Here is a 16,835-nt window from a genome sequence, read left to right as displayed (position 1 = left end):
TGAGCTTCGGGAAGCATTTCAGCTGACTGCTCTCACTGGCTCCAGGCATCCTTGCCAGGGTGTGGAGTCCTGAGTCTCAGGCGAGTGCTGCTGTGGCGGCGATGTCTCCACCAGGTCTCCCGGCCCCAGTCCAGCATCACAGGACCCGCCCTCTTCTGCGTCCCCGGCCCCTCCTGGGCCCGCAGCTCCTCTGGCGGTGTGTATAGGTCGTCTTTTCAAATGATTAGATTATCCCCTTTTTATTCTTCTTGTCCTGAATATAGCTATAAAAATGGTTTTAAATCTTGATAGCATAATAAGCCATTTCTTTTTATATACAAGTCTGAAATGTATTCGTTGTTTCAGTGATCAAATTCATGTGATCTTTTAAACTTAGTAATGCTAATTGTAATATTTGGGAAATTATGCTGATGAGTTAGTAATGAAATTACCAGAGTGGCTTTGATGGTGATTTTGGCAGACATTCTGTTTTGCTGTTTTTTTCTTGATAGTATACAATGTTGTCAGGGCAAGTTCCGTTTCAGTCTCATGATAAAAGTCTGACATGCACCAGTGCAGTGGAAATCATGAAGAAAATTAAAAAGGGAGATTTCTCCTTTGAAGGAGAAGCCTGGAAGAATGTATCCCAAGAGGCTAAAGATTTGATCCAAGGTAAGAATCTAATGAAAAATTTTATATGATGTGTAGTGATTGAAGTGGAACTATATCCGTGATACATATATTTGTTTGTGAATTATTCAAGAATCCCTGTGTGTTTAAGGATTCAAGCTACTCTGTTCAGCCTCAGCTTCGTATCAGAACACCCTCTGTCGGCAACCTCATCCACACTCACAGCCTCAGTTCACACCTTCAAAGGGAACCGCTTCCTCCTTCCTCTCCTGTCCCCCAGGCACATGCGTCCTCCTCTCTCCCTCTTGTTTCCGTGGCCAAGACCCTCAGCCCCCCCCACCTTCCTCGCCTCCCGCAGCCAGGCCCTCGGTGCTGGGGTTCAGCCTCGCTGGCAGCTGCCCCTCCTCCCCACTCTCATGGCTCTCCCCTAAAATCCACAGCGTGCTTTCAGCTTACCTGCTTGCTCTGGCTTTGTGTATCTGTCGTCCGTCGGCTCAGTGACCTTCCTAATATCCAAATGCAGTCAGACCTTTTTTCTGTTCAAAGCTCTTCAGAGAGTGCCGGTGAGCTTTAGGCCAGACTCCCTAGCGGAGCCTTCACGGCCTGGTTCCGCCTCCCTGTTTCCTGTCACCCTCACTCCAGCAGCTGTGGTGGTTCAATCGCTCAGTCGTGTCTGACTCTCTGCGACCCCGTGGACTGCAGCTCGCCAGGCCTCCCTGTCCATCACCAACTCCAGGGGTTTCATCAAACTCATGTCCATCGAGTCGGTGATGCCATCCAACCATCTCTTCCTCTGTCATCCCCTTCTCCTCCCGCCATCGATCTTTCCCAGCATCAGGGTCTTTTCAAATGAGTCTGCTCTTCACATCAGGTGGCCCAAGTATTGGAGCTTCAGTTTCAGCATCAGTCCTTCCAGTGAACACTCAGGGTTGGTCTCCTTTAGGATGGACTGACGCTGTGGAACACCTGACTCTTCCGATGTGCTGAGTTTTCAGATTCTGTTCACCTTGACTCGTGCTCGTCCTCATCCTGGGGCTCACTTTGCCATCGATCCCTGCTCATCCCCCAGGACTCCTCTCCTGGGAGCCTCCCAGGGTGCCCGCCCCCAGGGGGGAGCCCTTCCCCGGAGCCTGCTGTGCACATGGCCCGTGCTGCAGCACGTGTCCTCAGATGTGATAAGACCTCGCACACAGCTCCTCCCAGAGCCTCCCTCCCCACGTTCCTGAACCTGCGGAACATGTCTGTGCATGTGTCAAGCAGATCTCACCGCTCTTTTTTTGGAGGGGGTTTGCCTGGCCCTGGTGGGAGTCCTTGTTTCAAGTGGTTCTTTTCCCCAGATTGGAAAGCCCCGCTAACCGACAGCCTCCTGGAAACAGGCTGCTGTGGGCCTTATTATCAGCAGCCACTGTTCACCAGGGAATTTCAGTGTAGATGAAAATGTAGGTAATCATCCTTGTAGGAGGTTGACGCCATATAGAAACCATCATGTCTTGTGAACATAATTGAGATCTCTGAGGTTGATTTTAAACTATGTTTGAAATGACAGCTCATGAAATAAAAATATCTTATTTATTCCCACAGGACTTCTCACAGTCGATCCAAACAAAAGGCTTAAAATGCCTGACTTGAGATACAATGAATGGCTTCAAGACGGCAGTCAGCTGTCCTCGAATCCTCTGATGACTCCAGACATTCTGGGCTCTTCAGGAGCTGCGGTGCACACGTGTGTGAAAGCCACCTTCCACGTAAGGCTCCAGCTCTGCGCGCCTGGGGGCTCTGCACTCGTGGAGGCTCTGCACTCCTGGGACGGTTTGAGAAGGGACTGGATGTCCTTACTCCGGAACCTCAGAGGCACACTCTTGGGTGGATAGTTTTTAAATTGGGTTCTTTTAATTTTAGATATGCTCTTATAAATCCCTTCATGACATAAACACATTTCTAAACAGAAAGGGCATAAGGACCAGAGTCACCGCAAACCCACAAAATATTGACATTTGAGATGAGGCAGAAGTCTGATACTTGAATAGCTGAAGTTTTTCAGTCACTAAGGAAAGCAATATGCATATTATTAGAGCTTTTTCAAAAATGTTATTTGTTGAAGGTTAGTTGATTTTACAATGTATTAATTTCTGCGCTATAGCAGACTTGATTCAGTTACACGTGTATATTTACGTATATATAAATATATACTATACATTCATTTTCACATTCTTTTCTTCTACGATTTATCACAGGATATTGAATATAGTTTCCTGTGCTATACAGTAGGCCCTTGTTGTTTATTGCATTCTATATGTATAATAGTTTGCTTCTGATAAACCTAAACTCCAGACCACCCCTACCCCACCCTCCTTCCCTCTTGGCAACCATAAGTCTATACTAGCACTTTTTTTCTCTCTCAAATAAGCCAGATCACTGTCTGTAAAAGCTATAAATAAGCATTGGAGATTAGGGCATGTGTGCACGTCTGTCCCTTCAACAGTCATTTTGTGCATAATTTTATTGTTCTAGAAACTGAGGGATAAAAAGTAAATTAATTGGTATAAGTAAATATTGTATACTTGAAAGGCTGAGACTACATAGCAATAAATGTAGATTCTGGCACACTCGTGCAAAACAGATGCAAATACATTAAGATAATTGTATAGGAGCAGAGGAGTTAGATAGAAATAACCGTACTTCTGAGAGGATTATCTTGAGGAAGGAGACAGGATAGCATTTCCTCTTGACTGCAGAAATGGATTAAAGAACTAATGAACTGGGATCTGGTGAGGCGTGAAGAGATTAACTACAGGCATTTGCAGATGATCCAAATCTTTTCAGTGGCATGTGATACAAGGTTGTCACCTCAGCATTGCCTACGCCTGAATCTAAGAAAAGTAGAAATGGGCTGCTGTGAAGAGGAAGCCAGGCTGAGGTCTATGGAGCTAATCTCTGTATTATTGTGTCCAGTACGTACCCAGACTGCACTGATGTGGGAGTGGAGGTCAGGGGCTCTGTGCTGGGACTTTGTGGTTGGAATCTTAAGTCTAAGGATGAGTCAGAGTAATGGGGGGAAGGGAGTTAAGTTGCTGACATCCTCCAGGAATTTCCAGTCAGTCGGTGATGCCTTTAATTGAGAGGTAGCACTTCCGTCTTCAAAAGATTGATTAGAATTGGGGCTCCTGGACAGCCTCACTGGGGGACTTCAACAGGGCCCTCAGAGACCCTTCCCCATCAACTTGTGCACCCCTCCTGGAGTTTTAGATACAGTGGGGTTAAGGACCATGTTCCTAGGGCTTCCCCTGTGGCTCAGCTGGTAGAGAATCCACCCGCAATGCGGGAGACCTGGGTTTGATCCCTGGGTTGGGAAGATCCCCTGGAGAAGGGAACGGCTACCCACTCCAGTATCCCGGCCTGGAGAATTCTATGGACTGTATAGTCCATGGGGCTGCAAAGAACCTCACACGACTGAACGACTTTCGCTTTAACTTTCCTAGGACAATTTGGAGCTTTGGTTGCCAACCATGCCATTGTCTGTAAGTCATAACTGCGAGGACGACCAGCCCTTTTTCCTTCATGGCGGCTCCCCCTTATTTTTTTCTTCCCTTGTTACTCAGTCTCTCGGTCGTGTCCACCTCTCTGTGACCGTGTGAAGTGCACCACGCCAGGCCTCCCTGTCCTCCCCTGTCTCCCAGAGCTTGCTCAAACTCATGTGCGTCGAGTCGGTGATGCCACCCAGCCATCTCACCCTCTCTCGCCCCCCTCTCCTCCCAGCTCCCCGCTTGCCCAGCATCAGGGTCTTTTCCAGTGAGTCGGCTCTTGGCATCAAGTGGCCAGAGCTTCAGCGTCAGTCCTTGCCGTGAGTATCCGGGGTTGATTTCCTTCGGGATGGACTGGTTTGATCTCACTGTTCTCCCCTAGGCCTTTAACAAATACAAGAGAGAGGGCTTCTGCCTTCAGAACGTGGACAAGGCCCCCCTGGCGAAGAGGCGGAGGATGAAGAAGACCAGCACGAGCACCGAGACGCGGAGCAGCTCCAGCGAGAGCTCGCGCTCCTCGTCCTCCCACTCGCAGGGCAAGAGCACGCCCCCGCGGGCGCTGCAGCCCGGCCACCCCGCCGAGGCCGGCGCCCCCGAGGGCCTCTTCCAGTTCTCGGACTGAGCGCCCCGGAGCGGGGAGCCGGGCCCGGACGCCGGGCTCGTGCCCTGCGGAACCCTGCCCCGTCGTCCCGCTGGCTTCTGCCCCGTAGGGAACGTTTCCAGGAAAACCCAGCTGGTTATCCTCGTCCGCGAGCACCGGGCGGAGAATGGGGCTGTGGTAGCGCACACGCGTGCTGTGGAGTGACCTAGATGCGGCCGGCGCGCCTGTTCCTCAAAGGCAGGGATGTCTGTCCGTCTGAGTGGGGACCGCTGAGGTTTGAGCCGCTGACAGTCACAGGTTCCTCAGAGGTCCGCCAGCAGGAGCTCCTAGTACTGTGATGATACCTGTTGCTTCGGCTTGTGGGCATTGTGGGTTTTTAAGAGATATGCATCCTTTGAACAGTGATTTATCAGCAAAAAAAAAAAAAGGTCTAACTATTTTCCAAAAGATTCTGTTATGAATTTTATGTGTGGTATATACTTATTTCTTGAGAGAGGATTTTAACTTATTGTGTTTATTTTATGGTTACCTATGACGATAACCTACTATTATTAATCTTTTTCTAAAAATTAAAAAAAAAGGCATATAAGAAGGTCCCGTGCTGTGTATTGGGGACCTCTCTGAGATGCATGCTAAGCTACGTATGTTTTTAATTTTGCACTGCTCTTTCCTGGCAATTTGTTTTCATGGTTACTGCAAAATATTAAGGTACATGTCTCTGTTTTAAGTAATATTGCACTTTATAAAAGAATAAATGAATAAAGCAAGCTGTTTTATAAAGTGCACTCTTTAAAGCATATATACTGTATTTTTGCCTTTTTTCCCCCATTATCTACTTTAAATTTGCCCTCACATCCCCCTTCTACTTAGGATGCTATATGGAAGGGGCTGTGTTGTATAACGTGATCATTAGCCACTGTGGCACCGATGTGAGGAAAACCTAAACGGAAATTCTAGTAAACACTGTGCTCATTTGTACACTGTGTTGTGCTACGGTGAGGCTTCTCCTCCTGTAGTCAGATATTATGTACATAATATTTTAGAATCATATCTATGACTTGTTTGAAAGTTTCTCTGTTCAATTTTAAATCCAGAAAGCATATTTTATAAACTTATGCAGAGCACTTGTATTGCTCAAAAGTTCTGAGTTCATAACCGGAAACAAGTGCTGTGTGCTGAAGACATTTCACTGAACGATCGCTGCGTTTCAAAAACCGATTCATTCATTCCCTATGCAAAAGGAAAAGCGGTAGGATTTGTGTTGTATTTTTTTTAAGCCATCACACGAAATGTCAGGACTGAGAAAAGTGATTTTTTGCTATGTTTACAGGAATCATGTTTAAAAAGGTAATGCCCAATATGTTTATTTTGTCAGTTTTGTTAACAATAACCTCTTGAGCATTAGTTTGGAATTGGGCATGATATTTATTTATTCCTTTCTTGAGATAATAGCATCATTAATTTCAACCAGTTATGAATACTAAAAATATTGCACTCTATGTAATAGTAGTATATTTATTACTGAACCAATGTATATATTAATAGCACAGGCAACAAAAATGGCAAATATTAAACTATTTTCAAAATGTATTATCCTGTCCACATTTTTGTTCGCAATGATTATTGGAAATAACTTTTATACTTTTCAGTGGCCCAAATGGCTGCATAATTCTCGAGTCAATGAAAATTTTGTACTTCTAGCTTTTGGTCCTTCTTAATAATGATGGGAAATCTGAGGTACATTATTACCGAACTCTGAGGCTAATTCACAGACTGTGATTCCATCAGGCACAAAGTTAAAATAACCAAGAAAATGTCCATTTATATCTATAGTAAGGTTGACTATATCTAGAAATGTGTGAGTTAGCTCCAAACATTTTTAAAACTGTGCATTCTAGGAGAAAATACTAATAAAATGTGAACTCTAGAGGCTTTGTTGCAAAGGGAAAATGAGCCAGAAAGATAGTTGGTGTACCCTAATGATTGATGGCATAAGTGATGCATAGTGAATATTGGAAGTTCATGGGTTTTACCTACATTTATCACCTTTGCCACTTCTGGAGGACTTGACAAAATGAAATGGTAAAATGGCGGGCAGAACACGAGGAAGGAAAGAGAAAGCCGGTTTTTCAACTGCTGGGCTTCCTTCATAATCTCGAGTGGCCTTGAGGAGAGCTCGGAGCAGGGCCCCAGGGAATGTCTCAGTCCTCAGCTCTGTGTAAACCCGCCTGCAGGCCGTCAGTGCCAGCCAACTGCACTTTAAAATTCACAAAGCTTTCATTTAGTCACATCAAAAAAACACCCAAAAAATACTTCGTATGAAAACGTTAAATGAAAGGACTCACCTTTGGTATTAGGAGAAGAACAGAAGTAGATTCAAGACAAACAAATATAAACATTCAATTCTCTGTGTAATAGTTTTGGAGACAGAACCAAATCACCCCTTCCCTTCTTCCTTCATTGGCCATAGTGTGTAGTTTTCATATCATTATAAGCTCTGATTCACGTATTCTGTAACTATATACGGCGAACGGAGAGGCAGGAATAAGGACACAAAAGCAGTAGAGGGAAGCCCTGTTGAAAAGCCAGCTTCTTCTAACTGTTGTGCCCGATCCTGTGCTGAACGAGTTAAATTAGCTGTTTTAAAATTCATTAATTCTTCCAACCCTTTATAAGATAATAAACCACTGAACCACTGGGACAGAAAATCAAGTCTCCAGAGTTAATTTCAATATTCTGGTCTGTCTTGGAATTGCAGATTCACTTACCCATGGAAGACTGCCTTCTATTTATTTTTTTGTACTACTGCTGATTTCTTAAATAACTGTGCTATGCTGAGAACTTAAATAACTGTGTATAAGGTAAGTTATTTGAAAAAAAAAAAACCTGCTAGGGTAGCTGTGACTTTTTTTTTTAATAAGAGAATTCCTTTTGTATCTCAGTTTTTTCAAGTAGGTTCTCAAATACTTTATACAAGTATACAATTTATGGTCTACTTACTTACCTTACCCTCATTCCAAACACCTGTTATTGTCATATTTGTTAAGAACAGGGTACCAAAATGGTGAAAATTTCTACATTACTGACCTTATACATGTGTGAGACCACCTGATTCCTTTGCATGTTCTCCTAATGATCAGCAATAAGAACACAATTTGGTGATTGCACAATCACACTTTTAATATTAAGATCTAAGTAGATAAGTTAAATTCAGATATGCTGCTTACACCATAGCAGTATAATTATAGATGAATTACTGTAACATAGTGAAATATCTTTAAATTGTTTGAGTTGTGGACCCTCAAATATCTTACACTAGAACATCCCAATTCTGGCCTTTAATTTATTTACACCATGCAAGAGTCAGCCTTTATTTGATACCTTTATCTGGCATGAAAATGTATATAGCAGGCTTTAATGAAATTCAGAATTTAAATTCAAGTTAGTATCAAATGCAAAGAAAGTAAAAATAGTCATAAAATAACAGATACATCAAAGTTTTTAAGTATGATCTATCCAAAGAAAATAGTTGCTTCAGAGGCATAAAAGTTTTATTTACTATCATGTTAAGTAACTCCAAATTGTGATATTTCTTAGAATGTTTTCCTAAAGGGTAGTTATTTAAATTTTTTTTATGTGGGGGAAAAGTGTATTTTCAAGGAGGCAGTGTTTTTCGTCTTAACATTTGCTTAGTCTCATTGCTTACCTTTGAGATTTTAAGATGTTTCTTCTGAGCCCTTTGTGTGCCCAGCTCCCTGTCATGCAGTTAGGTAATTAACGCTTGCATTCCCCAAGGCAGTTGTCCACTTTTTAATTCATGAATTTGTGAATTAAGCAGGTGTCTGTATTTTATACTATTAGACCAAAGTTAAAGTGGCTAAACTGGTTCCCCAATCTGTCTGTCTTGGCTTCTTCATATTAGTGCAAAATAGGTACTGCTTATTGTCAGCCATTTCCTTTCCATTATTTCTTCTGAGCATGTGGTGAAAACCTTGCTCTTTTGTATCTAGAAGGAGACTTGAATTAAAAGACAGGAATCTTGGTGTTTATTCATCAGGCTTAAGTTTCCTGGTATATTTCTGCCAGAATAGGTAGAAGGACATTGTGTAATATTTTTCTACTGATTAATAGAATAGTGTATAGGCTGTCATGAGGAGTTGAATACTTCAGATCGGTCAAGTAGTATTTAACGCAGCAATTTTTCCCCAGAGCACAGTAAACTGGGATAATTCTTAGCATTATGTGGTTTCCATTAGCCTTTAATGTTGCATGGCATTGTTAATTTATACAGTTTTATAAAATTTGTCTCTTCACTTAAAAAATTAATATTCCATTTTCATTCTTGTTCCATTCCGTACAAACAAGAACAGTTTTGATCTTTCAGATTTTGAAGTCCTCCTATGTAGAAAAAGAAGAATAAAACAAAAGAACAACCCTCCAAAATGTCATGACTTAGAAAAGGAAATTTAAGTTGTATGCACAGAATGCTACAGGTTTATTTCCTGGCATTTCTGCTTGTAGATGGTTTGGAAAATCATTGTTGCTTATGTTTTATTTGTTTTAAAATTCAGTATGGTTGAGGAACTTGGCATTCTTAACTGTGGTTTTATTTTTAACTTTCTAAGAGGCTGATTGTGTAAATGGGCGCTGTTGGGTTGGAATGGATGTGTGATAATAATCCTCATTAAAGGCCTGTTGCTGTGGTAGACATTTGATTATTCATGACAGTTTATTTTAGGTCCTGTAGTGCTACTCTATTTGCTCAGATTATAAATACTGTGAAAGTGAAAGATGCTCAGTCGTATCCGATTCTTTGCGACCCCATGGATATACAGTCCTTGGAATTCTCCAGGCCAGGATACTGGAGTGGGTAGCTCTTCCCGTCTCCAAGGGATCTCCCCAACCCAGAGATCGAATCTGCATTGCAGGTGGATTCTTTACCAGCTGAGCCACCAGGGAAGCCCAAGAATACTGGGGTGGGTAGCCTTTCCCTTCTCCAGTGGATCTTCCCAACCCAGGAATTGAACTGGGGTCTCCTGCATTGCAGGTGGATTCTTTACCAGCTGAGATACAATGGAAGCCCCAAATATTGGTAAAAGGAAAGATTAAATGCATAATAATTCTCATACTTCTGATGGATAAGAAGGGGAATATAAAGGTGCTACGTCCCATATAAAGTTAATGCTTTAGTACTAAAATTTTGAAAAATACCCTGAAAAACGTGACTGCATGAATTTTAAAAAAGAAGAGGAAAATCATCTAAATATCACTTGCAAATTGTCTCAATTCCAAACTCTTTAGTACTCTAACTGTCCATATATTGGTATAATAAATAAAACAAATTTACCCCAAGTGTAAAAAAAAAAAAAAAGAGGAAACCACACTTACTCATACGTAAAAGAATTTTTTAAAGGCTGGCATTTTAATTTATAACTTGTATACTTCTGCCTAAAATGATAATGCATCCTTAGGTGTAGAACTGAACACTTGTTAAAAATAATCTAAGCTGCAATAATCTATGTAACTGTGTAAATTCTTCCACAACTTTACATAAAGATAAGAATTTTTCTCCCTAGAAAGTAAATGGAAGAAAAAGATGAAAAACATTTTTTTTCCTCGGTTCTATGTGGACAACTAAGAGTGAAAGTATTACCACGGCTCACAGGAGCGCCGCTCACATCTCCCGCTGTCTGTATTGTCTCCATTCACTGCGGCACGTGTGCCTTTCTTGCACTGTTCCATGACTACGTACATACATTAATGTATCCCTGCACCGGCATTTATTTTCTTAGGCTCCAAAATCACTAAAGATGGTGGCTGCAGCCATGAAATTAAAAGACTCCTGCTCCCTGGAAGAAAAGGTATGACCAACCTAGACAGCATTTATTAAAAACAGATATTATTTGATGACAAAGGTCCGTCTAGTCAAGGCTATGGTTTCTCCAGTAGTCATGTATGGATGTGAGAGTTGGACGATGAAGAAAGCTCAACACTGAAGCATTGATGCTTTTGAACTGTGGTGTTGGAGAAGACTCTTGAGAGCCCCTTGGACTGCACGGAGATCCAGCCAGTCCATCGTAAAGGAGATCAGTCCTGGGTGTTCATTGGAAGGACTGATGTTGAAGCTGAAAGTCCAGTACTTTGGCCACCTGATGTGAAGAGCTGACTCTCTGGAAAAGACCCTGATGCTGAGAAAGATTGAGGGCAGGAGGAGAAGGGGACGACAGAGGATGAGATGGTTGGATGGCATCACCGACTCAATGGACATGGGTTTGGGTAAACTCCGGGAGTTGGTGATGGACAGGGAGGCCTGGCGTGCTGCGGTTCATGGGGTCGCAAAGCGTCGGACACGACTGAGCGACTGAACTAACTGACTGAACTGAACACTGGTGTTTCACTCCCTACTTCTTAATATGTTTTAACTAACATTTATAGGTTATAATTAAGATCAAAGACATAAAGACTTGATTGGGGCAGAGAAATAAATTTGGGGATGGAAATTGTAAAGGAATAAGGGAATGATGATGCTACGTCAGACAGTGAGCAACCGTACAGCTCTGAGATAGGAACACTCGGTGTGAACGTGGAGAGGGCTGCTGCATAGCAGGCCTCTCGGTATTTCAGTGACCATGTGGATAAACATCTTTTAACAATTTTGTCTCCTGTGTGGATGCACTTGTTTAACATGTTATAGACGGGCTTGTAAGGTGGCTGTTTTCCTTCAGGGCCATTGATAACTTTCCTCTGTCTCCCTACCTCCCTCCTCCCGGACTTTTCCTGCTGCCTTTTGCTCAGACCACTGACACTCTGTGGCCAAGAAGATCAGTCAAAATGGAGCACTAACTCTACATAAGTAGTGATCATATTTTTAACATCTTTTAATTCAGTGTCATGGAATACCTTTTAATATCTTTATTAAATTTGGAAATTTTCTCTTGTTAAGTGCCTGTTCAAGTTACTTGTTCATATTTATTGGGTTGTCTTTTTTTCCTACTGATTTGCTGGGGTTCTTTATATTTTAATGATAATGAGGTTTTGGTCTGATATATTATTATAAATATCTTCTCTTTGGTTTGCTTTTCCACTTTCCAAATGGTGACCTTTGATGATCAGAAAGCGCTAATTTTTATGAGGTCCAATATACCAATCTTTTCTTTTATGGTTAATGACTTTTGTGTCCTGTTTAATAAAGCTTTACACCAATCTTATGAAAATATTCTTAAATTTTTTGGAAAGCTTGTTTGATCACTCACATTAGGCATACAATTAACCTAGCACTGGTATTTGTATATGGTGTGAGGTAATAGCCAAATTTCGTTTATTTCTGTAAGAGTATTCACTTGACCCAGCCCAATATATTGAAAAGCTCAGTGCATTGCAGTTAGAATTTTTAAGTCTTCATATATGATAATGTAAGATTTCTAATACCTTTGATCTTCTTCCAGATAGTCTTAGCTATTCTTGACCCTTTGAATTTTCATACACATTTTAGTAACAGCTTCTCAGTTTCCCTGAGGGACAATGTAGATATACATTAGGGTTTAATTGATGCTGCATTAAAAATATAGGTCAATTTCAGGAGAATTTATATCTTCGCAATTTCGAGTTTGGCAATCCATAAACATGGTATATCCCTCTACTTACTTAGTCTTGAATTTGTCTCAGCAATGTTTTAAGATTTACATGTAGAAGTTAGATTTATTTCTAGTTTTTTAGAAAAATTTCTAGATGTTTGATGTTTGTATTTTATTATCTAATTCTTTTTGTTAGCATATAGAAATAAAATTAATTTTTGTATTGTGTTTGCATCCAGTAACCTTACTAAATTCACTCTATAATTCTATAGATTTTTTTATGTTTTCATGCACATATACCACCATATCTATTATTTACAGAAGATATGTTGTACATATACATGAAGAGTTACTGGAGTGGGTTGCCACGCCCTCCTCCAGGGGACCTTCCCATCCCAGGGGTCAGACCTGCGTCCCCCGTGTGGGCAGGCGGGCTGCTCTCTGCTAGGCTTTGCTTCCTTTGTGAATTTTCAGTCTCTCCAGAGAAGGCAGAATGAATGTGGAGCTCACCCCCGTACGCTTTCCTTCTTTTAGGGACCCCAGCTCTTAGGGTCTGCCTGCACTGGTGTGCTCCTTGATGTCCGTGAGCAGGTAGTATGTATTTTACCTAGCTTTCATAGTTGTTTTCACTGGAGAGTTAGTTCCAGTCACTAGCTACTGCACTGTGGCCAAAGCAGAGATCGGATAATGGTCATTTTGAATCGCTGTTGTCACTTCCCCACAGTGGCTCCTGGCAGTGAGAACCTGGTTGTCACAGGTTCACGGGGGAGGTGGTCACAGGCTCACATGTGTTCGTTTTCCCTTCATGCACTAGACATTTTTTGAGCTCCTGCTTCAGGCCAGGTATTATTCTAGAAACAGGTAATATAAGAGTAAATTAGATAAGATCTCTGCCTCTTGTTTTAAATAAAGGCTACTTAATGGCTTCTGTGTCATGCTTGTACTAGTTAAAGACTTTGCTTACATGTAGGTGAGAGAAAGATGGACTAAGACCTTTTGGATGACAGCACCTTCCTATTTTATACAAATGTTTTTAGCCCTTTGAAAAGTCCTGCTGAGATTAGCGCAGTTCAGGGGGCACACGCAGTACACCAGTGCTTGTCCCCTGCAAAGCTAAGACATCATGCTTATTCTCTACCTGTGAGTTTTCACATCATGCAGACAAGATAAACATGTAAAAAACCCAGTTTGAAACATAATTATATGACAGTTTGAGCTGAAGCTCCAGGAACTGACTTATGAAGAACAAATTTAACTCTGAGATTAAATCTTTCCATGAGTGTCACCGTGAGTCTGAGAAAGAATCAGCCTCCTGTCATTTCTCACTTCAGTTTTCACAGGCTGCAGAGCGCTCACTAATGCTCTGAGAGGCTGAAAAACGGCGTGGTGTTCCCAGTCTTCCAGAATAGCTTAAATGTCACTGAGAAAGCTTAACCTGGGCACGTAGCACTGTTAGGATATGATGGTCAAATAGAAAAGTTTACTCCTCTGTCCTTTGCTGTTCTTTCCCACTTCAGAAATTTTATCCAATGGATTATTTTCTGTCTCAAAGACATGTTCCAGAGATGACCCTTTGCACCTCCAACTACAGTCCGTTTTCATGTGAGCAGAAGACAGTCAAAGAACTAGAACATCATCACACAGAAGCTCTGTAGGAACTAAAGTGCACTCAGGACAGACCAAGAATCTTCGGCACCTTGGTTTAGTGTCCTTGGAATTACAGCCCTTTTAGAATGGTCTAAGAACCACCAGTTAAAAGGAGCAGAGGCCCGAGTCCCTCTGCTGTTCATCTGAAACTGCCGCAACACCGTTAACCCGCTGTGCGTGCCCAGTCACTTCAGTCGTGTCCGTGGACTGTAGCCCACTGGACTCCTGTATCCACGGGCTTCTCCAGGCAAAACACGAGTGAGTGGCCGTGCTCTCCTCCAGGGCATCTTCCTGACCCAGGGATCGAACCCTCATCTCTTACGTCTCCCGCATTGGCAGGCGAGTTCTTTACCACTAGTGCCACCTGGGAAGCCCCAGTACCCCAATATAAAAAAGGGTTTTAAAAAAGTAGAAGCCAGACACAAAAGGCCACATATGGTATAATTCCGATTATATGAAATGTTCCAAACAGGCATATCCATAGAAACAGAAAGCAGATCAGTGGTTTCCGGGGGTGGTGGGGCGGGAAATGGGGAGTGACTGCTTGTGCGTGAGTGATAAGGTTTGGCGATGATGAAAGTGTTTTGGATTAGATAGTGGTAACGGTTGCACACCAGTGTGACTGTGCTAAAGACCACTGGATTGTCCACTTAGCACATTATTGACCGGAGATGTATGATGACCACAGGCATTAATTAGTTTCTGCAAAAATCCCTCAGTCGACAATGTGTTTAAATGGTGAATTTTATGTTCTATGAATGTTATCTTAATTTTTTCAAAATCACATAGACCTAAAAGAACGACCAGCTAGAGAGGAAATAGTTATTTTGAGGAAGCCAGTTCTAACACCTTGCTATTCAGAGAATACCCTTCCCAGCCGTCCTTATTTCAGCGGCAACTCGATTTGAAACACAATTGATACTATGTTTGGAAAGCCTCTTACAGAGGCTTCAATTCTTGGGTTCAAAGTGAATGTGCTTCTTGCAAAAAACCTCAGAAACCCAGCCTAAGAGAGGGCGCCTCCTTCGGACGCGTCTCCAGCGTCGGGTGGTGTCGGACAGATACTGACGTGCCCTGTGTTTTACCAGCCGTTACACAGCTTCTGGTTCTGTACTTTTATCTGCTCTGAGGGTGAATCCCTCACTTTTGGCCTCATTGTCCTAAGGGGACCACCAGCCCCGTGTTTTACTTACATTTTTCTTTGGTGAATGCTTTTCTCAAATATCTAATCCTACCTATGTTAGCTTTCTCTCAGAAGCACGTTCATTTGTGCAGCGAAGTATTTTCTTGAATCATGAAGTCATTTGGAGCAGTTATTTTTTTCTCAAACATAATACCACTGAAGCACCAGAAAATTATGCTACTCGTGACTGTGCCTTTTTACTGAAAGTACAGTTGACCCTTGAATAACACTGGTTTGAACTGCACAGGTCCACTTACATTTAGGTTTTTTCCAATAGTAAACACCTATTCCAGTATTCTTGGGCTTCCCTTGTGGCTCAGCTGGTGAAGAATCCGCCTGCAACGTGGGAGACCTGGGTTCAATCCCTGGGTTGGGAAGATCCCCTGGAGAAGGGAACCACTACCCACTCCAGTATTCTGGCCTGGAGAATTCCATGGACTGTGTAGTCCATGGGGTCGCAAAGAGTTGGACACGATTGAGTCACTTTCACTTTCAAACATTGCAGTACTGCACGATTCCCAGTTGCTTAAATCAGGGCACAAAAGATCTTCATATAAAGCAAGGCCGGCCGGCAGTTATACTCAGATGTTTGTCTGCGTGGAGCGTCAGCACCCTTAAGCCCCGCATTGTTCAAAGGTCCATCGTGGTCAGAGGTTATACTGTCTCAACTCCACTGTGTACATTTACAATATATTTAACCTTATTTATTTATACTCAGAAAATGCAAAGATTTTATCTACATGAGAGTGAAGTTATGATCCTTTTTATTCACCAACTGAGATAGCACAAGAACGTTTTCTTTTGTCCGAGCAAAGATATGAACTATTTTGAAGAAAATTAATTCGACTTTAAAAGTGTCAAAATGCTTCTATAGCAAATGCAAATAAAGGTGTTTCAAACCACAAATTGTTTTACATATAATCTTCATGGGAAGAATATATATTGCAGCACAATAAAATCAGTACTTTTTATAAACTTTGAGTGGTGAATGTTTTGAAAGTATTTTTAAATAGTACTATTAAAATATTTTTCTTAAAATATTTTTTAATATATTAGAATAAAGCACACCTGTAATGTAGTATGTATAATGTAAGTATTTTGTATCATTAATTGGATATATGTTTTAAAACAAAAATGGGCTGGGAAGATAAAAATTAATTATTTGTAATAAGTACAATATCATTTTACTGAGTGATTCTGTCTTTTAGATGTTTGAGTAAAGTCTCCTGGCAAGGTAGTCCAGATTTTTAAAAAATTTTTAGTGCCCTTGCTTTTGAGACTTGTATTGGCTTTCTAATGGCAGAAAAACCCTCCTCACCTAACAATTCAGAAAAGTTTTTCTGATGGTAAATACATACAGTGAAAAACTCAAGTCTTTCAAAATTCTCATTAGTGTTTAAATTGACTCATCTGAGCCGTACGTATGTCGTGAAAGCTAAGACGGTAACCGTCTGTGACTGTTCTCCTTGGTGTGCGGTCTTCATTCAGTTCAGTCTCAGTCGTGTCTGGCTCTGCGACCCCGTGGGCTGCATAACCTTCCTTGTGTGGCTCTTTGAGTTAGTTTCTACAGTGGTGTTATGTTAGATTTTTCAAACATTAGCAGATCATGGTGGCTATAGTAAAGGGTTTTGTTTTAAATCTGGTAGCATATTTAGGGATCGTTAAATTATAAATTATAATGTCAAATCTTCATACTTGTG

The 16,835-nt window shown here is 41.7% G+C and overlaps 1 protein-coding gene across 8 annotated transcripts in view; it reads left to right on the top strand.

Moving 5' to 3' along the window:
* Nucleotides 1-6,321, top strand: part of RPS6KA5 (ribosomal protein S6 kinase A5) — a 184,832-nt gene extending 178,511 nt beyond the window's left edge. For 5 of the 8 annotated variants that reach the window (XM_081510897.1, XM_081510895.1, XM_081510898.1 and 2 more), the window contains 3 exons: nt 492-651; nt 2,191-2,354; nt 4,513-6,321. In XM_081510897.1, coding sequence (XP_081367023.1) covers nt 492-651; nt 2,191-2,354; nt 4,513-4,752 — 564 coding nt within the window. In that variant the 3' untranslated portion in view covers nt 4,753-6,321. Of the gene's footprint in view, nt 1-491; nt 652-2,190; nt 2,355-4,512 lie in introns of those variants that run through there. The other 3 variants (XR_014059767.1, XR_014059769.1, XR_014059768.1) reach the window with 2 other exon arrangements.
* The last annotated feature ends 10,514 nt before the right edge of the window (nt 6,322-16,835 follow it).

Source organism: Giraffa tippelskirchi, chromosome 7 (genome assembly GCF_054371585.1).
Source record: "Giraffa tippelskirchi isolate mGirTip1 chromosome 7, T2T-mGirTip1v1.2.pri, whole genome shotgun sequence".
NCBI classification, from domain to species: domain Eukaryota; kingdom Metazoa; phylum Chordata; class Mammalia; order Artiodactyla; family Giraffidae; genus Giraffa; species Giraffa tippelskirchi.
This window is presented reverse-complemented; position numbering and strand designations above follow the sequence as displayed.